This window comes from Rhinolophus ferrumequinum, chromosome 14 (assembly GCF_004115265.2).
Source record: "Rhinolophus ferrumequinum isolate MPI-CBG mRhiFer1 chromosome 14, mRhiFer1_v1.p, whole genome shotgun sequence".
NCBI lineage: Eukaryota > Metazoa > Chordata > Mammalia > Chiroptera > Rhinolophidae > Rhinolophus > Rhinolophus ferrumequinum.
The window spans coordinates 44,083,488-44,106,110 of NC_046297.1; the positions used below are offsets into that span (position 1 = coordinate 44,083,488).

Here is a 22,623-nt window from a genome sequence, read left to right on the forward strand (position 1 = left end):
ATGCTTAAGTATGTAATGAAGGAAAACTTTGTTGAGGATAAAGAGTATTCCATGACTAAAAAATACCTGAGTGCATAACTGAAAAATATCTCCTGGGCGGCCAGTTGGCTCAGTTGGTTAGAGCGCAGTGCTCATAACACCCAGGTCGCCGGTTTGGATTCCCACATGGGCCAGTGAGCTGTGCCCTCCACAACAAGATTGAAAACAACGAGTGAACTTGGAGCTGAGCTGTGCCCCCAACTAGATTGAAAAAAAAACAACTTGACTTGGAGCTGATGGGTCCTGGATAAAGTTTCCCCAACATTCCCCAATAAAAAAAAAAAAAAAAAAATTTAAAGAAAAACAGATATGTCTCCCTAATGGCTGGGAATTACATACTGCACAGGGCATGATATCACTGCATGACATTGGCTAGGGGGTTGAGGATACTTAGCTCTCATGCAAATATTTACCAGAGAGAGTTGGCCTCCATATCCTTGGGTTCCTTGGAATCTGTGGATTCATCCAATCTCACATAAAAAATATTTGGGGAAAAAATCTTTACATTGTTGCTGATGTACAAGTATAGTATGTAGTTAGGACTCCAATGGTTGTATTTGTATCGAATGTGGACCGACTTTATTTTTTTCTAATTATTCCCAAAACAATACAGTATAACGACGACTTACATGGCATTTGTATTGTATTAGGTATTATAAGCAATCTAGAGATTATTTAAAGGAGGAAGTGCATAGGTTATATTGCAAATACTACACCACTTATTATAAGGGACTTGAGCATCCAGGGAGTTTCGTATCTGCAGGGGGTCCTGGAACCAATCCCTGTGGATACCAAGGCATGACTGTACTAGAAATAGGAACTTAAGACCAATTTAGAGAATGCTATTGTTAAGTGCATTAAGATGGAATATTATTGACTGATACATGTTGACTAATATTATGGGCTGAATTGTGCCCCGTCAGAATTCATATGTTGAAGGCCCAGTACCCCAGAATGTGATTGCACTTGAAAATAGGTTCTTTAAAAGTTCATTAAGGTAAAATGAGGTCATTGGAGTGGGCCCTAATCCAATATGACCGGTGTTCTTAAAAGATGATCACACCATATTAAGACACACAGAGAAGACGGCCATGTACAAGCCAAGGAGAGAGGCCTCAGGGGGAAACCAACCCTGCTGACACCTTGATCTTAGACTTCTAGCCTCCAGAACTGTGACAATTTTGTAAATATTTGGTATTTGACTTTCCTTTCTAACAGGGACCGCGTCATGACGATGGGGCCTCTTCTGTTTTAATGATTGATCTGAGTTGTCAAAATGCAATACCCACCCCTGGTATTAGAGCAGCCCACTTGGCATTTGTTGGCTTGTTTTCAGTTTTCAAATCTATCTTGGGAAGCAGATCAGAAAAGCATTATAATCCCCGTTTTATAGATAATGAAACAAAGCCATGAAATAGTTAAATTGTTCAAAATTACAGAGTTTAGAGCTGATACCAACACACAGGCTCCATGACCTCAGGAGAAGATTCCTTTCACAAGGTCACACTGTTTTACTTTGTCCGGTGGTAAGAAACACTCAATGCTTGTATTTATCTTTTCAATGAGACTGTGCAAACTAAATGGGTGCCTTTTTGACATTGATATTCAAGGTTCAGATAATCTAATCAGAGAAATGGAAAACGGATTCTACCAAAGCATCCCACTGGGTCATCCCTTTGTTACTTCATGTTATTTCTTCACTTCTCTTTCTTCCCAGAATCTCATACAGATTTTTTCCAAACTTAGGCTGAGCCTCCACCGACCATTGGCTAAGCTTAGAATTAAAAATGAAATTAAAACAAGAAAATCAAAGATGAGGTTTCACCTTCTTATATTTTAGGGTATTTCCCCCACTTTTAGCATCCCACTGCCAAGCTGGTCAATCAAGGTCACCCAGGGATTGTTGGAATTCATTGGGTAGAAAGCAATGAATTTCTAAGTCTTGTCAAAATTAGGGTGCCAACTGGCAGGGGAAGCTTAAAACAGCAGACCTCATTTATGTGGCCCCGCTTAGTTTTAATCCTTCTGCTACAAGCCAAAGATGAGAGAATTATGCTTCTCTGGAATTCTCTGTGTATCCACCTAAGAAGGCCACATTATCTGGGCAGATTTGGCACAGGTGTGGCCTGTTAACTTCCCAGGAAGCACGATGTTTTTTGTCACTCATGTTGACACTCATTCCCCTGGGATTCTGACTCCTAGAACTTTGTACAGAATTTTTAGCCCATGCTTGAAAGAGTATCTGATACTGAGCACTTTATCATGAATTCTAAGCTCAGGCTTGGAAAAAGCATTCAAGCTGGGGTTGATACCAGGCGAACAAAGGGGACTTAAACTCATCACTCAGGACGTAGGACGTTTCATGGTAACTGGACAAATTTGTACTTTATAATCAACTGACGAGTGTCCATGCTTTAGCTAATGGCCGTGTCTTCATATTTGGTGCTTTCTTTCCCATTAGACCGGCCTCACTGTAATGAGTTACTATAAATGGATCACCCAAATAACTAGACATGTAGGTAGAAGTGTGGGAACCCGGGATATCAGAATTCTTTAATCATCCCAGATCTAGGTGGCTTCCCTTTTCCAGAATGGGTGGCCACCCCAGGTTGGCATTCTAATCCGTTTACTGCCATGCATATTCTCCCAGACATGGGTGCTGTAACAGTGCCAACAAATGTAGAATGCATTATACTTTCCAAGAGTGTTTATTTGAGCTTGCCAGTAGCTCTACGGGCTAAATAAGGTAGCTGTGTTTAGCCCATTCTTAAAAGTGGGTGCTGAGGGGCTGGCCGGGTGGCTCAGGTGGTTAGAGCTCCGTGCTCCTAACTCTGAAGGCTGCTGGTTCGATTCCCACATGGGCCAGTGGGCTCTCAACCACAAGGTTGCCAGTTCAACTCCTCGAGTCCCGCAAGGTATGGCGGGCTGCAACCCCTGCAACTAGCAACGGCAACTGGACCTGGAGCTGAGCTGTGCTCTCCACAACTAAGACTGAAAGGACAACTTGAAGCTGAACGGCACCCTGCACAACTAAGACTGAAAGGACAACAACTTGATTTGGAAAAAAGTCCTGGAAGTACACACTGTTCCCCTTTCCCAATAAAATCTTTAAAAAAAAAAAAAAAAAGTGGATGCTGAGATCCAGCATGACAAAGCTGCTTTTCCAAGGTATAAACTAGTTATTATTGTAACCAGGACTAGAATCCAGGTGTGATGGTTGATTTTGTATGTTAATTTGACTAGGCTGAGGTGCCCATATTATTTGGTCAAACATTATTTTGGGTGTGTCTGTGACAATGTTTCTAGATGAGATTAACATTTGAATCAGTACACAAGTAAAGCTGATCCCCCTCCCTAGTGTGGGTGGGCCTCATTCAATCAGTTGAAGGCCTGAATAAAACAAAAACGCTGAATAAGGGGGAACTGTGGCTACTCAACTGCCTTCACGTTAGAACATCCATTTTTTTCCTGCCTTCAGACTACAACTGAAAGGCACCAGCTCTTCCTGAGTCTTGAGCCTGCCCGCATTGGACTGGAACTATATCCCGTCTGAGTTTCCAGCTTGCCCACTGCAGATCTTGGGGCAACTGTTGTCAGCCTCTGTAATTGCATGAACCAATTACTCATAATAAACCTTCTTATACACACACACACGCATACACACAAAACTAGTCCCCCCTTATCCAGGGAGGGCATGTTCCAAGACCCCAAATGGATGCCTGAAACGGCAGATAGTACCAAACTCCACATATACTATGATAAAGCATAATTTACAAATTAGAGTAAGAAATTAACAAAATACAATTATAACAATATACTGTAATAAAAGTTAAGTGAATGTGGTACCTCTCAAAATATCTTACTGTACTGCACTCACCCTTCTTCTTTTTGTCTCTTTGTGAACATGTGAGATACTAAAATGCCTAAGTGATGAGATGAAGGAGGTCAATGATGTAGGCATTGTGATGTAGCATTAGGCTACTAACTGACCTACTGATGTATCAGAAGGAGGGTTATGCTGGATCATTGAAACACGATGATGGTTGGATGTCAGGAGCAGATACATCAGGTCTTTTCATTTGATCGGTGCTTAAGTACCAGTATGTTTACTGCATTTAAGGTATCACTTAATGGTCTGAGCTAATCTAATCTTTAGAGGTGAATAATTTACTCTATTTAATAGGTCAGGCTTTTTTTCTTTTGCCACAGCAGTCTCATTGCTTGTAATTACACTGTGGTGTTCTCTTTAATTTAATGCTACTTAACAAGGCTTTGCTGAGAGCCAGAGCTGTATTTCAACCCCAAATCATCAAAATGCACAAGAATGTTTAAAAATTAAAATGTATTGATTTCTTAGAACAGGCAGGTTCTTATATTATCTTAATGAATAAGATACCTGGTCTCTCTAAATTTGTGTACTAACTTGATTCATATGTTAAAGATACACTCCTACAGTTCTAAATTTGAAGGAAGCCCTTAGAGGAATTCAGACACTAAGTCCTTTGGTAGTGATGAATGTCAAGGTTAGAGAATGGTTTTCAACAAATGCAATCAACCAATTATATATACCAAAGGAAATTCTTTATTGTAAACAAGATATAAAGTACAACAAAAGAAATATTGTGCAAACTGTAAATCACAAGGATTTTTTATTAAAAGAAAACTCTTTGTTTTCCATGGGTCCAAGTTTTGATGTCAGAAATCTAGACCCAACATAGAGAAAAATGTTAAATGGGAAGATATACGGACATTTTTTCGCTATATATTTTAAACAATTTACTTTTGTTTTACCACTATGTGTACAACAGAATATAACAGAAATACTGTTAACAAAAGCAAATGTTCCAGTAATTTTTCTACCCACCCAGTTCCATATCTCCCACCAAAACTCCTATAAATTAACAGGACAATAACTGTCCATTTGTGAATAATGGTCACTAATTTTCTAGTTCAGTAAAGCACATGTTATATCCTCATAACATAAGGGTACTTTACTGATGACACACGCCATCCTTTTCAAGGAGTTATCTAAAATTCTTGATATCCCTTCTTTACAATATATATTTTCATCTTTGAATTTTTTTCTAAACAAAGTGCAGTGTATCTTAGTCTCTACAGAAAACACATTGGTATACAATTTCAAATCTACACAAGAAACGGCAGGCAAAGTTCAAAGCATAATAAAATGCCTAGATATAGTCATTTGTTAAACTTTCAAAACAGAAATGCAAAAAATTTGTAGTTACACTTCAAAGCAATTAAATTATTGAGGATTCCAAGTCTTTGGGTCCTCTTTAGCAATATACAGCTAATCAATTCCAAATGTCAGCAATAGTGTAAAAATGCTAGTTCTAGATATGTTTAACAACTACGTCCACGAAGTTGACTGGAAAGACTAGGAATAGTAAACAAGATAACTCTAGGAAAAGATGACAATATTTGTAATACTAAAAATTGATTTTGTATCTCCATCTCTGTACCGTAATGCTGATTTCCAGTCTCTATACTCTTGAAACCAGTGCTTTAGAAGAATCACATTGAAAACAGTTGGTCTCAAGTATAAATGACAAGTGTAAAGTAACAAATTGTGCACACAAATTCAAAATCTGTGCTACCTGTGTTGACCTCATCTGAAACCTTCAAAAACTATTTAAAGGAATAAAGGCTTTCTCATCTCTCTTCTGTGGTAGAAATGAATCCTGCCACTCTGTGACCTGCCTGTGAGCACAGCACTTGTCATCTAACCCAGTCTGGGCCTCTCCCCAAGCTGTGGGGCTTCTGCTCACAGCCCCCACTGGAGGGCCACAGACTTGCAGTGGAAGCATTCTTATATCACCACTGGCTCCCAGCTGTGACCAAAGTTAGTACTAATTCTTCACCTTCTGATCTGTCACTGCGTCGGAGCAGTGGCTGGAGGTAGGGCAATGTCGTTTAACTTGCTCACTTCCATCTGCCAGTTTGGTAGCTTCTTGGCTGACAGATGACGCCGCGCATGCTTCGTCAAATGGTCGCTCCTCATGAACCGCCGGTCACACATGGGACAGGCGAATTTCTTCTCACCTGTGTGGGTTCGTCGGTGTCTAGACAGTTCATCAGAACGGGCAAACCTCCTTTCGCAACCTTTCCAACTACAGCTAAAAGGCTTTTCTCCTGAAACACAAAATTCAATTATTACTACACATTTATTAAATCACTTTAAATCACATACTTAATTATATCTAAAGATATTAAATGTGTATCTCAAGAGATACATTTTAAAATAAAAGCTACTAAGTTAATAAATTGTCAAGTGAGTACTATACAGTGTATCACACTATTTTTAACTTTCACTGTCATGTTTATTAAAATCTTTTCCTTATAAAAGAAGCCCAATACAGAAAAGTTTTCTGACCTCAACTCTGATACAAAGCCTTTAAAGAGTAACAACTCAAAACATTCAAAGAACAATTATTTGAGAAATGACAACAAAACATCTTAATGAAATCTTTTAGAAGAGCTTGCAAAATAAATATCATCCACTGAATTGGCTAATAAGACAAGTTCTTCCTTAATATGCCTGGATTATATCTGTGATTACTGCCAAAAAATCTTCATCTAAATTTCTAAGACATAAATAATGGTTGGTACCTGTATGCGTTCTCATGTGGGCTTTCAGATGAGAGCTTTTAAAGTACGTCTTGCCACATCCTGGATGGCTACAGATGTGACTTCTTATCCTCGATGAGTCAATCTGAGGAGTGACTTTTGCTGCCGAAGGCGAAAACCCTGGAGCAGGGGCAATGGGAGAGAGTCTGGTGCCATTTGGGCTCACCACTGGAGGCTTTGGATTCTGGACAACGGGCTGGGGTACGACAAACATGACGGCGCCTTTCGGCATCTGAGCGCCCATGAACACCACAGGTGGGCACACGGCTGGTGGCTGACTGGGTGGAGTGCTAGGAACAACTGTTGTCACAACAGGGTTATTTGCAGGGAGAGGAACCATCTGACAGATGACCGGCATAGGTGGCACTGCTCCTGCTGATACTGCAGGTGGAGAAACCAACACCGACTTTTGTTGTGGGGACATGGGGGCTGGCTGAGGTCTACAGATTACTGTCTCTGAGGAAGGCACAGAAAAGTCATAAAGTGCAGCACTAGCTTTCTCGTCATCATCTGCCACTGTGTTTCTCTCACATTTGGATCTGTTTGGTGACACAGCTGCACAAGGTATGTTTTTTCTTGCAGCCTCAACATTTAGGTGAGTTCTTCTTCGAAAAGAATTGTCCTGACTGTTGAAGATGCTGGCTGCTTTCACTGGGCAGGATCGGTGGTTACATAGCTGAGCATCAGCTGTGTGACGAATCACACTTGTTGCCTGAGCCTTGGGGAGTTTGGGGGCAGGTAGTGGGCTCTTCTCTTCCTCTTTGAAAGGTGGCGCAATGTGAGGCTTGGAAGTATCTGAAAATGACTTGAAATGTACAGTAGGTGGCGCTGGTGCCATCAGATTTGACACTTGAGAGGGTTCAAAGTCAGAAGGACTATAAGGTGGAGTCAAACACTACAAAGAAATATACAGGCAACAGAGTGAGAAATTTAAAGTAAAGTTCATTATGTAAATTACAAGAAATTACATCATTTACATTAATCTTAAAAACAATAATACTTACAAACGCTGGAATTGTATGAAAATCGGGTGTACCCGGAAGCAGATTCTCTTCCTCTGACATATCAGATACTGGAGTAACAGGTCTGTTTTCAATATATTTCTTAAAATCAGACTTCCAACTGCAGCTCATTGACATAAGTGCTTCTACAGCTTCAAAATCACTTTTTTCTGCAGTTTTGTTCCAGGAATACATACTCTCTTTTGATCTTTCAGAAATCATTTCCATTCTTTCCTCCTATAGAAACAAAAGATTAAATGCTTATAAGCCTATTTTTGTCATCCAAGTAAGACACAGAGCAATGTACTTTTTTACTTTTTTACTATTTGCACAACTTTCCAAGTTAAAATCTGAAATAACAATTTTTCTCTCACCCCTACTCTGATCGTAAAGGTAATAAAATCTTCCTCGTTGTTCCTCTCACACTTAGGCTTGAACACTGATATCACCGTGAGGTAAAGAGGAGCATCTTATTATCATTAGGGGACCAAGGCCAAAGGTATATCAATGTATTTGTGATCCAAAAAATTAAAGCACTTAGCTTAGAAGAAAAAGAAAGTTTTATATTCTTTCCAGAGTGGCCTCCTGCAACTGGGGTCAGACAAAATAACTAAGGGAAGGCTCTGAAAAAGTTATCTTTTTTCAACACTACAGATACAGCATGAGGACCTTGGACGTGAGTTCCTAACAGAAAATAAAAGCCAAAACTTTCTTAAAAATGCAGTGTAGTGGACAGAGGTCTGGACTGCTGAAATGGATGATCTTTAAAAAGACACTGCATTGTGAGATAAAATCAAAAGGATATGAAATTTTCAGTCTCTTTCAAAAAAGTGTATTATTTGGTATCTAAAAATTTTTGATCATCTATGGAAAAATTCCAAAGCTTTATTTAAGTTTCAGCTTCACATCTGTGTTCCCTTTAACTGGAGCTATTTAACAATGGCTTGATATTCACAACTATGACCAGCTAATGCAGTAATACTAAAAACTGGAAAGTCAGAAAATTTAATATTCCACTCTGAATTTGTAAAAACCCGGACTGTAAGGAGTATGCAATAGTCAAAATAGAACTATTTTAATTTTTTAAAGAACTGCTTGATGACAAGAACAGCACATTCTATTTGTACAGCTCCTTCTACCAAGTGTTTTAATGTTTCAGATTAAAGTTCCTTAAACTGCACTTAAAAAAATTGTAGTACCCATCATCTTTCCCGTTTTCCATTAATGTGATCCTATTCTTTTTGTCGAGGTAGAGATTGTGTAAAAATACCGAAAAACATTTTTTTACGTTACAAAATGTTATTCTCAACGCTCGTTTTAAAAAAAATCCGTAAACCTTTAGTGTTGAAATGCTTAGAAAACGAGCCATTGTTCTTGAAATGTATCTAACAATGCAATTGCATAATTGCGCGCGCCTTTATGTAAGCTGCAATGGACAGCGCATGTATGTGTAAAAGCCTCAAGACGCCAGTGCAAAGAAAGGATAGAGAAAAGGCAGGCAGCAGGGAAGCTAGTGTGAGCAGAGAGGAGATGAGGGGAGGGCAGGAAAGGGAGTGGGGCGGGAGGGAGGAAAGGGAAGCGCGGGCGGAGGCGCGGACGGGGGAGGCAGACGAGGGGCGGAGGCGCGCGGCGGGGGAGATCCTCGCTGGCGGGGACAGACGAAAGGGGCCGCCCTAACCTCAATGAGGCTCACGGGTGACTCACTGGGAACATTCCTCGCGGCTCGCACGTCCTTGCGTCCCTGCCCCCGCCATTGGCCAGCCGGCCCGGCGGCCCCGGTCCGGATTGGCTGGGCCGCCAAGGGCGGGGGCGGGGAGGAGGAGGGGGCGAGGCATGTGAACAAAGCGTGATCAGCCGCTGCTCCCGGCGGCGCCGGAAACGTGAACTGGGAATTGCCGCGCCGTCACCTTTCACCTACTTCCTGAGCTCTAAGGCCCCCGCCCTCGCGCCGGCCCGGAGGAGGGGCCGTGGGCGCCGCTGCCAACCGCCCGGCGGTGCGCGCCCGAGCCCGAGGGGAGGGGCGGGGCCGCGGACGCCCGGCACCCGGAGCGCCCGCCCCTCCCAGCTCCCCGCGAGCCGCCGTTCCCTTAGGAACCGACAGCGGGGCCGGGCCTCGCTCCCGCCCCTGGCGGAGGCCAGGGCTGGGTCACTCGGGGACGAGAAGCTCCCCGGGCGCACCCGCTCCCGGCCCACCCCCGGCCTCTGCCTGAGCTGCCAGAGGAGGAGCTGGGTCCCCGCGGAAACCCGGCCCCCGCCCTCCTCCCGGCCGTAGCCCCCGGGGATCCGGCCAAGCCCTCGGCGTTTCCCGCCCACACCGCCCGCAGGACCACAGACCACCCGGTCTCTCCCAGCAGACGCGGCGTCCCCCTCCCCGCAGATCCAGCAGCTCCAGCCCCCGCCCGCCACGCGTCTCCACGGGTTCCCAGACGTGCAGCACCCCCCGCAGACCCCGGCTCCATACGCGCGGCCCCACGGCCGGCGGCTCCCGCCTAGACACGCGGCCCCCGCGTCTCGCGGCCCCGGCTCCCCCGCCCACCTTCTCCGCCCCGCTGCTGGGTCCCGCTTTCCACCCTCCCATCCCTGAGGCGGCTCCCCACCCCTTCCAAGGGTTTCTCATAAGGTGGCCACCTGCCCCCACCGAGAATGAGAAGTCCCCTGCCGACGTCTGGGAGGTCCACTCCTCGTCTCCCCCTCGGCGATTTGCGGCCGTGTGCCATTCCCCCGCGTCTACGCCGGGCCCCCCCCCAGCCCCCAGCTATCTGCTAAATAGCCCAGGTCCTGCAAGCCTCAGTTCAGATCTCCAAGAGAGGTAGTAGCCTTCCTCCTCTCCCGTGGACACCTTGCCCCTCAAATGTACGCAAGCAGCCCCCTCCCACCCTGGGTTGCAGCCCCGATCCAGGCGGGGGCATCTCCACGGCGCCAGGTGCAGGGTGGCCCCCTTGTTCCCCCCTCCCCTTCCATACCTTTTCCTATCCTCACCGCCAAGGCAGCATCCCCCTCCTCACTCTTCCGGCTCCTCCAGTTAACCTCCTCCTTACCTGCCTCAAGTCTCCCTGTGGAGCTGCCCCTTCCTCTCATTACACCTTGAGCAAGACCCCTCTCCCTTGTCTCCCGATTTAAAGCCTCCCCCCTTGGCCCCCTCGCGATACACACGTCCTCACCAATGACCAGTCTGCAGGCAGGAAGCCCCCCTCCCCCACGACTCCGCTGCAGCCCAGGTTCTCAGGCGCCGCTGATGTCAGGGGCTTGGGGTTCGCGCCCCTGCGGGCTCTCAGACGTGGCAAGGCAAGGAAGGACAGAGGCATCCCCAGGTGACTTACCGCAGCCTGCTGAAGAGAAGCGCCGAAGTTGAGCATGGTTAGCTGCCTGTCTGACGGCGGCGAACTGACTGGCTGCTAAGCTGCTTGGCCACAGACGGGAGCCCAGAGACACTCGACGCCACTCCAGCCGCCGCCGCGCTCCGCGCCGTCTGCACCCTCCCCATTCAGGTAGCCGCTCCGCCTGCCGCGCGCCGCGGGTGGCGGTGGGGGCGGAGCCTGCGGCCGGCCAATCAGCGACAAAGGTGTGTGAGGCGCCGGCCAATGGACTAGCGGGGCCACGCGTGATCAGCAGCTGCCCGGCAGCGTGAAGCTTGTGTCAGTGAAGCGTGTACACAATCCCCGGCAGCGTGTTCCATCAGCCCTGCCCGAGGGAACTCCCGCGGCCACCTGACTCAGTGACACCCCCTACTCTTTGCCCACTCTCCGCCTGTCGTCTCCCTCCCTGGCATAGGGGGCGGTGTCGTGGGCGGGGACCTAGCCTGGGGGCGCGGCGACTGCGAAGCGCCGAGGCACTGCGGTCCCACGTGGGAGGTGGGGAGTGTTGCCGGCTCCGCCGTGTCCCCTCGGCGCGGGGCCCCATCTCGGCCCGCCGCGGGGTGGACAGGACCAGGGAGCTGGGCAGGGGAGGTGGCGCTAAAAGGTCCGAGCCAAGATATTTGCATTTGGAAGCACCGTCCCCTTGAGCGTCTGGCGAGAAAGCAGAGCCTGCTGACCGACTGGGCTGCATTTCTCGAACATTTGCTGGGTTTTGCCTCGCTGAGCCGTGGGATCACGGGGGCGGAGAGGAGAGGGAGGGGAGCCCTGTCACTGAGCCGGCACCTGCTACTAGGCCCCCAGCCTACGCCCGGGCGGCGGGCGCGGGCTCGCCCTCCCTATCTGAGTCGCTAGCAGTAGTGCCCGCCCCTGCCCGCCCCGCCCATCCTCCCTCCAGGACAGCCGAGAAAACGGTGTAGGGACTGCGGGGAGCTCGAGAACTGGACCATTGGAGTGATGGGGAGCCGTAGATCCGAGTTTTTATCCTTTCTGATGCAGACGCTCGGTGTAGTTAAAGTTTAAACTGCAGTCTACAAGCTGTTTCAAAGGTGTTCCCCACCCCCACCCTTACACATAGCCAAGGCCTCCGGAAGCGCCCTGCCTGGAAACTGCTTGTGGGGATGGGGTGGGGAGGAGTTACCCCGGGTCGCCAGGGGCCCGCCCCGGCACGGCTGGGGCCCTCTTCGCCTCGCCTGGGGGTGGGGTTGCTGCTGGGATGTCTGCTAGGTCAAAGACACAGCGCCCCTTCAAAGCACCACTCACCCTCCACTTACCCACAACCCCCATCTCCACACCCCTGGGCTGGTCCGAGGCGGGCGGGGCCTCTTGTTTAGGAGCGCTTGCCTCTGCTTTGGCTCCTGGCTCCCTATTTACCCCCTTTTAGCCGTTTGATGCCGGTTCACAGCAGCTGTTGTTGGGAGAGTTGGGTAGTGATAAACCGGCTTTAAGCAAACCGGAGATTTTATCTCCTTTGGATAGGCTGCGCGCGTTGCAAAGATCACTCCCCTCCCCTGAGCTGTCTCACCACTCTGTGTAACTGAAAGGCTAAAAGTAAGTGTCCTTTCTTTCCCAGTAAGCACAGAATGAGCACAGAAAGGGAACAATTATTTTAGAAACTGCCAAATTTATGAAAATCTTCCGATGGTTTCTTCAGGTATAAGGCTCAGGCTAGCCTACAGTAGTAATACTAATATGATTGACAGGGCCAGAGACGCCCACGGTGGGAGGGCAAGAGGACTGAATGGTCTCCTGTCACTGCCTCGCCTGAATCTGCTGGAGGGGCGCCAGCTCAGCAGCCCAGGCAACTCTTCCTGTCTCCTCCGCCCCAATCCGCTCCCCGCTTCTGTCGGCAGGGTGTCCCTCCCTGCAGGCTTCCTTCCGCCTGGGCTGTCCCATCCTGTTGATCTGAGCCTGAGGGGTTGGAGCAGCTGGCCCTGGGCACCTGCTGCAGCAGAGGAAGCTCCTGTCTGTGTGCAGCCTACAGGCCAGCCTTCCTTCCTGTCAGGGAGCCGCCCCCCTTGGGTGGCCACAGCCAGCTCTCCAGGTCTGAACCTCGTCCCTTCCTCAGGAATGTGGGACTGCTGGCATGGTGCCCCAACACACTGAGAAGCAGGGAGCATTCATGGCTTGTGGGAGTGATTCAAAACAGGAAAGAAAAGAGAAAAGGGGTAGGAGGAACAGTGTGGTGGTGGCACAATTCCTAGAGATTCAGAGAAAGATGTTCCCCAGGCACCACAGACTCAATATAACCAAAACTAAATTGTTTCTGCTCCTTGTATGAGCTCACTCTCTGTCATCCAGCCTTTACCTTCTCCCTGTGTCCACTTGGTCCCCAAGTCTCAGCAGCTTTACTTCAAAAATGTCTCTTCCTTTACTTTCCATTTCTATCCCTCAAATGTTGCTCTAGGTCAGTCTGTCATCAGCTCTCCCTTGGATTAAACCATCTTTAATCTCCCAACCCATCCTCCACCCCGACCCCAGCGAGTTTCCAGTACCCAAACTCTCTATACTACATCCAGAGCTTTTTGGAAGTCATGATCCAATCATGACACTCCTTACTTAGAAATGATCCTTTGCTCCTGTTGCATAGGATATAGTCTGCCCCACTCTCCCAACCTTATCTCCCACTCAGACATACCCCAGTCACAGCCATACCAAATGACTTGCTGTTCCTCAAACATATGGTGCACTTACATGTCTTTAAGCCACATCCTCATTCAATAAATATTGTGTTGCTCATTTATCCACTCCAACAAATATTTGTTGAGCACCTACTATGTGTTCTAGGCACTGGGAAACAGCAATGAACAAGACAGGCAGGTCCAGAGACCTGCCTGCTCTCAAAACCTTGGATAGGAAGACAAAGATAAGTACAATAAACACATACACACACACATACACACACACACACGCACACACATTTATTCACTTATGCAGGTAAGTTAGTTAACTATAATGCCTAGAATTGCAATAGGGTGACGTGACTGTGGGTAGCTGGTTTGATTTGGGAGAGAAGAGAAGTTTGCTTTGAAGAACAGACTTTTAAGCCAAAAATCTAATGAGAGGATAGGCAGATCCAGAGAGAGCACACCTTAGTAGAGGGAACAGCTATGCCAGAGTCCTGCGGCAGGAAGGAGCTTGCCCCGTGTGATGCAGTATGGCCTGAGGTGTAGAGGGTGCCAGGGAAAGTGGGAGGGGACAGAATTGGAAAGTGAGGCAGGAGAAGCCAGAGGACTGAGGAATTTATAGGCCACCATATGAAATCTAGATTGTCTTTAAAGTATACAAGGAAACCAACCATTGTGTTTGGGAAGAACTACATATTTTTATCCTATAAGGGCTCCTTTGCCACCCTGTTGAAGCCTTCCTTCTTAACTCTAAGATGAATTTATTCTCTTGTGCTCCCATAGCACTCTGTCTACACTTTTACGATACTGCCCATGCTCCACCCAGATCGGAGTTCCTTCAAGATGGTAGCCATGTAATCATCATTTTTCTGGTCTAGTGTCTGTTCTATATCAGGCACTCAAGATTTTTTTTTTTCTCATTAAACTTTGTTTTAATGGGTCTCAAAATTCTGTGACAGATTTTTGGTCAAGTTGTTTCCACTAAAAAGTACTGATTTTAAAAACTAATGACAAAAACTGCCACACAAAAAAACAAATGGTCCACAAAACATTCTTTCCTTCTGAAGGTTTTACGATGTATTGTAATCATTAACCAGTCTTTTACTATTACACTTAAATGGCCAATTGAGACAAACAGTTCTGAGACCGTGCTTCCACCACTGATTAAGACTGGAGTGGCAGGTATTGGGGATAATATTCATTTAGCCTTCTGAGCTTTCTGGCAGACTTGGTGACCTTGTCAGCTCCAGCTGCTTTCTTGTCCACTGCTTTGATGACACCCACAGCAACTGTCTGTCTCATGTCATGAATAGCAAAACAGTCAAGAGAAGGGTAGTCAGAGAAGCTCTCAACACACATGGGCTTGCCAGGAACTGTGTCAACGATGGCAGCATCACCAAATTTCAAAAACTTGGGGCCATCTTCCAGCTTTTTCCCTGAACAACGATCAATCTTCTCCTTCAGCTCAGCAAATTTGCAAGCAATGTGAGCTGTGTGACATTCCAGCACAGTGCGTATCTGGCACTGATTTGGCCTGGATGGTTCAGGATAATCACCTGAGCCATGAAGCCAGCTGCTTTCACTGGTGGGTCATTTTTGCTGTCACCAGCTACATTGCCAAGATGAACGTCTTTGACAGACACATTCTTGACATTGAAGCCCACATTGTCCCCAGGAAGAGCGTAACTCAAAGCTTCATGGTGCATTTCAACAGACTTTACTTCAGCTGTAGCATTGACTGGAGCAAAGGTGACCACCATGCTGAGTTTGAGAACACCATTCTCCACTCGGCCCACAGGGACAGTACCAGTACCACCAACTTTGTAGACATCCTAGAGGGGCAGACACAAAGGCTTGTCAGTTGGATGAGATGGTGGCAGGATGCAATCCAGAGCTTCAAGCAGTGTGGTTCCCCTGGCACTGCCATCTTTACTGGTGATTTTCCATCCCTTGAACCAAAGCATGTTAGCACTTGGCTCCAGCATGTTGTCACCGTTCCAACCAGAAATTGGCACAAATGCAAGTGTGTCAGAGTTGTAGCCCGTTCTCTTAATGTAGGTGCTGACTTCCTTAATGATTTCCTCATATCTCTTCTGGCTATATGGCAGCTCAGTGGAATCCATTTTGCTAACACCAACGATCAGTTGTTTCACACCCAGTGTGTAAGCCAGAAGGGCATGCTCACGGGTCTGCCCATTTTTGGAGACACCTGCTTCAAATTCAGCAACCCCAGCAGCAACAATCAGGACTGCCCAGTCAGCCTGAGATGTGCCTGTAATCATATTTTGGATAAAGTCTCTGTGTCCTGCGGCATCAATGATGGTCACGTGATGCTCGCTGGTCTCGGATTTCCACAGGGGGGTATCAATGTGAGCCCATGCTCACGATCAGCTCTCAGTTTGTCCAAGACCCAGCCATAGTTGAAGGAGCCCTCTCCCATCTCAGCAACCTCCTCTCAAACTTTTTGCTGGTTCTTTTGTCGATCCCACCACATTTGTAGATCCGATGACCAGTAGTAGACTTGCCGGAATCTACGTGTCCAATGACAACGATGTTGATGTGTGTCTTTTCCTTTCCCATTTTGGGTTAGATTCAGTGGTAGTTTTCACTACACCTGTGTTCTGGTAACAAACCTGTTGCAAAAAAGCAAGATTGTTTAAATGGAGAAAATAAAATTGGAGGTTGTCTCTGAAGAGCTACTGGAGTTACAGACAGAATGTGGACAAATGCCTGGGCAGAAGCCTGGATCCTTCCATACCTCTCCCTTTGCTTGTATTATTGCAGGATGAGGCATGGAAATCTGTCATCTTGGGCATGAGTTAAATAAAGTTCTTGGGTAGTAGTAAGCAGTGCCTCAGATAGATGCTGACCTTTCCTACTGATGGTGCTGGTTTCTCCTTCGATCAGAATATGAAGGAAGTGGGGGTGGGGGCTTACATGTAAAGAGACCTCAGTGCATTTATGGATTTTAAAACACATAGTACCCGTGAGTCATCTTCTCTTTGCTCCTTCCAATCAATGGATATCATCACCATTCATTCCTTGCCCCACCATGTTCCAGGCACTAGCTAAACACTGAGGAACAACCATAGAAAAGGCTCCGCTCCTTTGTTGAAGGAGCTTCTGGTATAGTGAGAGAAGTAAATAAGTGAGCCAGACAGTATAGAGTGTGATAAATGCTAAGAAAAGGGTGTGTACAGAATGTCCTAGTAGGCCAAGGAAGGGGTCAGGGAAGGCTTCCCCAGTTAATCTCTAAGCTGGAGGAGTAGAAGGGTGGAGGTGGAGAGTAGAGAGAACTTTGGGAATTCAGGATGCTGTGAACTGTCTGGATTACAGATTTGAGAGGTAGGATGAGAAGCTCGGGATGTTAAGAGAAGCAGCCCAGAATATGAAGGGCTTTTGTGTGCCATACTAAGGAATATAGATGTGGAACTTTCATCCACAGGTTTTAGCGGGGAATGGTGGTATAGAAAGCTCATTCTGGCCTAGTGCAGAATGGACCAGAGAGGTGAGGGTCTAACACCAGTGAGAAGGCTTTTGTAGTAATGTAGGCAGCAAAGATAATGCTAGCCTAAACTAAGGAAATGGTGGCAGGCACGGAAAAAATGGACTAGCTACATCAAGAACTAGAAGGATTTGGTAATTGATTGCATGTAGGCATGAGGAAGAGGGAGGTGTGGAGAACTGCTGTGTTTCTGGCTTCATTTACTGGATGAAACAGGACAAAAATAAGACCCAAGGAAGGGACCACAGGGAGGCAGTAGATTTTGATGGAGAGGAAGAAAATGCCAAATTTGATTTAGGACATGTAAAGATGAGAATACCCGTGGGACATCCAAATAGAGATGCCAGGAGGCAGTTGGAATTTCAGGTCTGCAGTCCAGAAGGGAAAGATCTGAGGTGGTGATTAAAATGTGGGAGTCATTAATATATAGGTGGCAGTTGAAGCTAGAGGAGTGGATAAAATCCCCTAGAAAGAGTAAAGAACAAAAGATAAAACTAGGGGTGGGCTTCTGGGGAACTACAGGCACAGGAAGAAGGAGAGGGAACAGCCACATGGTGAAATACTGGCAAAGGGGTAACACGGTGAGGACTTCTTTCATATATGCCACACACACTACACTTACGATTTCTTAGCCTAATGTGACATAAAGTGGTGAAGAGAGGCAAGCAAGGGCTGATTCAGAAAGTGAAAGTGTAAGCTTAGAAAAAAAAAAAAAGATCCCCTCTGACTGGTGAATATTATTAGTTATTTTCATTGTACTAATTACCATGGTTTTTAAGCTCATTAAAAAATTTTTTTTAAAAAAATCTTGATCTCTATGTTAAACAGATTGCTTCTAAAGATAGCCACAACAACCCTTCCTATTCCACATAATCTTTTCCAATGTAATTTTCCCCTTCCTGCTTCAAGATGTGAAGTCTGTTTCCTCAGCACTTGATTGGTGCTGACCATGGGACTCGCTTTGACCAATAGAATCCTTTGTGGCCCTGTGGGACTTCATGACTAGGTCTTAAGAAGCCTTTGAAGTTTCTGTTTTCACCCTCTTAGAAACCAGCCACTAGGCAAAGGAGCTTAGGCTGAACTACTGAATAATGAGAGAACATTTGAAGGGAGAATGGCCACATGGAGGAGACCAAGGCACCCCAAAGAACAGCCAGGACCAAGACTTCAGATGCAGGGCCACCTGGAACCCTCCAGCCAAGCAGGCCCAGCTGACACAGCCTGGAGCAGAGATGAGCTCTACTTGAATTCCCGACCCACAGAATCACAAACAATAAATGGAAGAGCAACCCAGGTGGCATTTCTGGCCTCCCCTCTACCTGGTAGTCACCTACTCCCACTTGTTTGCAGGAGTGTCTCTGGGTTTGGGGGTGGTTTGCTATGCCACAAGAGATAACTGAAACAATGTGTGTGTGTTTATTTCATTCAGCTCTGGAGTGACAGTCACAGTTTTCAAAATATTCATTTTATAATAATATATATATATATACATACACATATATATACATATATATATAATACATCTAACACATTATATATATATAATATATCTAATGTATTATATATATTTTAAGGATCTAAAAGAGCTGGGAGAAAGCCCCAGGAAGGAGGACTAGAAAAACTGATAAAGTAGAAGAGGAAGAGAAATTGGAGTAAGAAATCTTTTTTTTTTTTTTTTTTTTAACTTGGAGAAGTGGGAAGTATGTAGATTTGGAAGAAAAATCCCCCCCACACCCTGTGCTCCCCCGCCCCTACCCCATGAGAACTCTACTGAGTGCTCTGAGATGGAAAGAAATGTGTAATAGGAAGGAAGGGAGTTCACCTTGATCCAGCGTCTGCTATGCACCAGTTGTCGCCTGGTTCACTAAGAATAGGGAGGACCTAATTTGACCCACAGTATAAAGTTCATAGTATATTGTAACACTTTACATTAGGATTTTTTTTGTGTGTGTGTGTAAAGAATTAAAAATTTCCACTCTCCATTCTACACATTTTTATCTCGCAAACATGTGAAGTAGTTAAGTGGTTAAGTGGCTCTGAAAAGTTGCAACTAGCAGTAAAGTCTAGTTAGTTGACATTTTGATTCTTACAAATGAAAATAGCCTGATTGCCTTTTTTAAACAAAAGTAATACATGCTGATCATAAAAAATTTAAAAAAGGAATAAAAAGATGAAAATCTGTAATCACCCTACCCAGAATTAACCACTGTTCACATTTTTATACATATTTTTTCAAACTTTTTCTCTGCCCTGCCCTCTTACTTTCCCCTCTCTATATAATAGAATATGCTATTTTACAACCTGGTTTTTTTTTTACGTGATAATGAACATCTCTCCGCACATCAATAATAAAGGTAGAGCTTACTTAAAAGTATGCGTCTTCATTTTCTCTGGATAGTCCCAGTTACTTTTTTCTGTTCAGACTTCAGAATCCTGGTAACCTTGGCTAGTGTCATAGGTATGAAAGGAGGGGTGTTCCTTTTCAAAGGCTGAACATCTTCCAGCTTCTCTGCAAGGGGTAAGTAACCAGAGAAAGCTTCAATTAGTGGACCCTCAGTCTACCATGTGGCATGGCATTTTTTTTTTTTAAGATTTTATTGGGAAAGGGGAACAGGACTTTATCGGGGAACAGTGTGTACTTCCATGACTTTTTTCCAAGTCAACTTGTTGTCCTTTCAATCTTAGTTGTGGAGGGTGCCATTCAGCTTCACATTGTCCTTTCAGTCTTAGTTGTAGAGGGCGCAGCTCAGCTCCAGGTCCAGTTGCCATTGCTAGTTCCGGCAGGAGCAGCTCACCATCCCTTGCGGGAGTCGAGGAATCGAACTGGCAGCTTTGTGGTTGAGAGCCCCCTGGCCCATGTGGGAATCAAACCGGCAGCCTTCGGAGTTAGGAGCATGGAGCTCTAACCGCCTGAGCCACCGGGCCAGCCCTTGCATGGCATTTTTAATTGTAGTCTTCTGAATGTTGACATCTTCTAGAAGAAGGGCAAAGGTCATAAATGTTCTTTCTTGGGGTTCATCAACCCCACTCCCACCAAGCCTTGCTGTCCAAAGGAGTTTATAGTCTTAGGAAATCCTTCTTTTCACCCCTGAAGACAAGTACATAAGTCTTTTTGGTTTTAAGTGCTATGTTGCTACTGATAACAGATATAAAACAATGCAGGATGTGACCCAAACCAACCAAAAACAGACTGGGGGAGGTAATAAAAGTTCTACAATTTGACATCATCCTTTCACAGTTTAATTATGCCTATGGGCTCCTTCTCAGACTGTGTTTAAGTTCATAACATGAAATTTGTAAGATTACAAAGGAAACCATTATATTAATATACAGTTATGAAAATATAAAAAATAAAATTATAATTTAGCAATACTGTACCTTCTTACGAACACATTCAATAACAAGATGTAGTGTGGATCTAATAACTGAAGTAATACTGAAGTTGTGATAAGCAAAAACGAAATTTCTAGATGTGCGACTTGCAATTCAATATGGAAATGCCTATGATTTCTATTAGTGACACAGTTACATGTCCTGCTGATGCTACTGTGGTTAGTGTCCTGTAGTTATGGTGAAGAAAAATGCTAAACTCAATGATTCCTGAATTCTCTCCACAAATGCCTTGGGGGTCTGAGGAAGCCCAGATTAGGCCCCTCTGCTTAACCTGTTTTTAAGAAGGAAAAATGGAACCTGGTGCACTTTACTCAACGGAGGGACCCACCAATGTCTCCACCCACCTCACACTCCATGAAGATTTGGCTGCCCCTCCTAACTCAAAGTTGCGGTGAAGCAGGATTGAAGCTGAATAGCAGTGAGTGCGTCTTGGTCTCAGTGGGCAGTTTGCATCCCTGAGGCCCACAAGACTGGGAGGCTTCACCTCCAATCCACTTTGGTTTGGCTCTGAAATGAGCTCTTCCTGGATGTTTTCCTTTTGGAACAAGGGGACATGAGGTATGGGGAGAAGGGAATATAAGCAAAATATGACCTTGGGAGGCAGTTACAGAGTCTAAAAATCAGTCTCCACTGGGCTTTTCTGGATACTCTTGGGCTAGTCACTTTAACCTGCCCTGACTCAGTTTCCTCAACATGGGAGTTACATAATAACTATATCCAAGGAGACCAGGGGTGTTGGAAAGAGTTTAAATCAGATAGTCAATATGAAAATATTTGGCAAAGACTGAAGCAGTGCTTCTTAAACTCTAATGTACATAGATTCCCTTGGAGATCTTGATAACACAGAGGATAATAGCTGAGGATAGGGAGGGAGGCCGGGCTTCTGTTCAGGAAGAGACTCTGATCCTTGTAGCTCCACCTCCCTGTCTACCTCTACCAGACCTGGTGAAGACTGGCCGTGGCCAAGTCAAATCCTATTTAAGGCCAAATCAGCAGAAACTGACCAAACATAGGGAGTGGGAACAAATATTGAATGGGATATTTGTACAAAAAAAATAAGTATATGTAGAAAATATTTTGCATTTGTAATGCTAAATGTCTCCCAAACTTCCCAGAGAAAACATATATGTTGCATCTTTTGATTTTGTGGGTCAGATCATTCATTCCTGCACAGTTCTTTTAAAGCATGACCTTTCTCTTGGCACTCCTAGATGAAGAGCCTTGGATAGCTCCCTATGACCTATTGCATCTACTCTAAGCTTCGCTTGCAGAATGTCTAAGAACAACCTATATCTGAAGGTACCTAATGGTGCAGCTGAGAATGTGGAAGATGAAACTCTGGGGCACTGCTGGAGGGACTGTCAACTGGTACTGTCACTCAGGAAAGCAATCTGGCAGTTGTTGAAACTGAGTATGCACATGCTCTATGACCTGTGAAAAACTCTGGAATCTATATTCTAAGGAAATTCTCCACGGGTCCATAAGGATGTTTATCATGGGATTTCGTGGGGTAGCTGGATGTTGGAGGCAGCCTAAGTGCTCATCATTAGAGACAGGGATTAGTAAATTATGGCAGATGTGCACTGTCAAAAACTACATAGCAGCAAAAAATGTCTACCAGATGTACATATTGTAGCAACACTGATGGACCTTTAAAACCTAGTGTTGAGGGAAAAACATAGGAAACAGAACAGGATTTATAGCACATTATCATTTTTGTAAAGATACATTCACATAAAAATAATAATCTTTTGAAGAAGGTATGCATGCTCATCTAAAGACATACTAAACGTATTAGAGTGGGTGCTGTGGGGGCAAAGGGAATATAATTAGGGTTTGGAGGTAAGAACAAAAAATAAAAAATAAAACAAGAAGAACCTTGCATAGATTAACAATGAAGGGCTTCAAAACTGAGCGGTTAACTCAAATTTTTTCACCTGAGATTTTCAGAAAAGATAAAAACAAAATGACCCCCCCTAAAACTCTCCTCTACTAGATGTACAAGGGCCTTCGCAATCCAGCCCTACGTGATGTGACCCAAAGTTAACTCCCCATTTCAG

At 45.3% G+C, this 22,623-nt stretch overlaps 1 protein-coding gene and 1 pseudogene across 1 annotated transcript; both read right to left on the reverse strand.

Moving 5' to 3' along the window:
• Positions 1 to 4,605: 4,605 nt before the first annotated feature.
• KLF10 (KLF transcription factor 10) lies at positions 4,606 to 11,178 on the reverse strand. The gene is made up of 4 exons (XM_033126825.1): positions 11,006 to 11,178; positions 7,689 to 7,922; positions 6,667 to 7,579; positions 4,606 to 6,189 (listed from the first exon to the last, which is right to left on the reverse strand). The coding sequence occupies exons 1-4, from the start codon at positions 11,039 to 11,041 to the stop codon at positions 5,930 to 5,932; spliced, it is 1,443 nt and encodes a 480-aa protein (XP_032982716.1). The 5' UTR covers positions 11,042 to 11,178; the 3' UTR covers positions 4,606 to 5,929.
• A 3,612-nt stretch (positions 11,179 to 14,790) lies between these two features.
• LOC117033592 (elongation factor 1-alpha 1-like) lies at positions 14,791 to 16,245 on the reverse strand (annotated as a pseudogene).
• Positions 16,246 to 22,623: the final 6,378 nt, after the last annotated feature.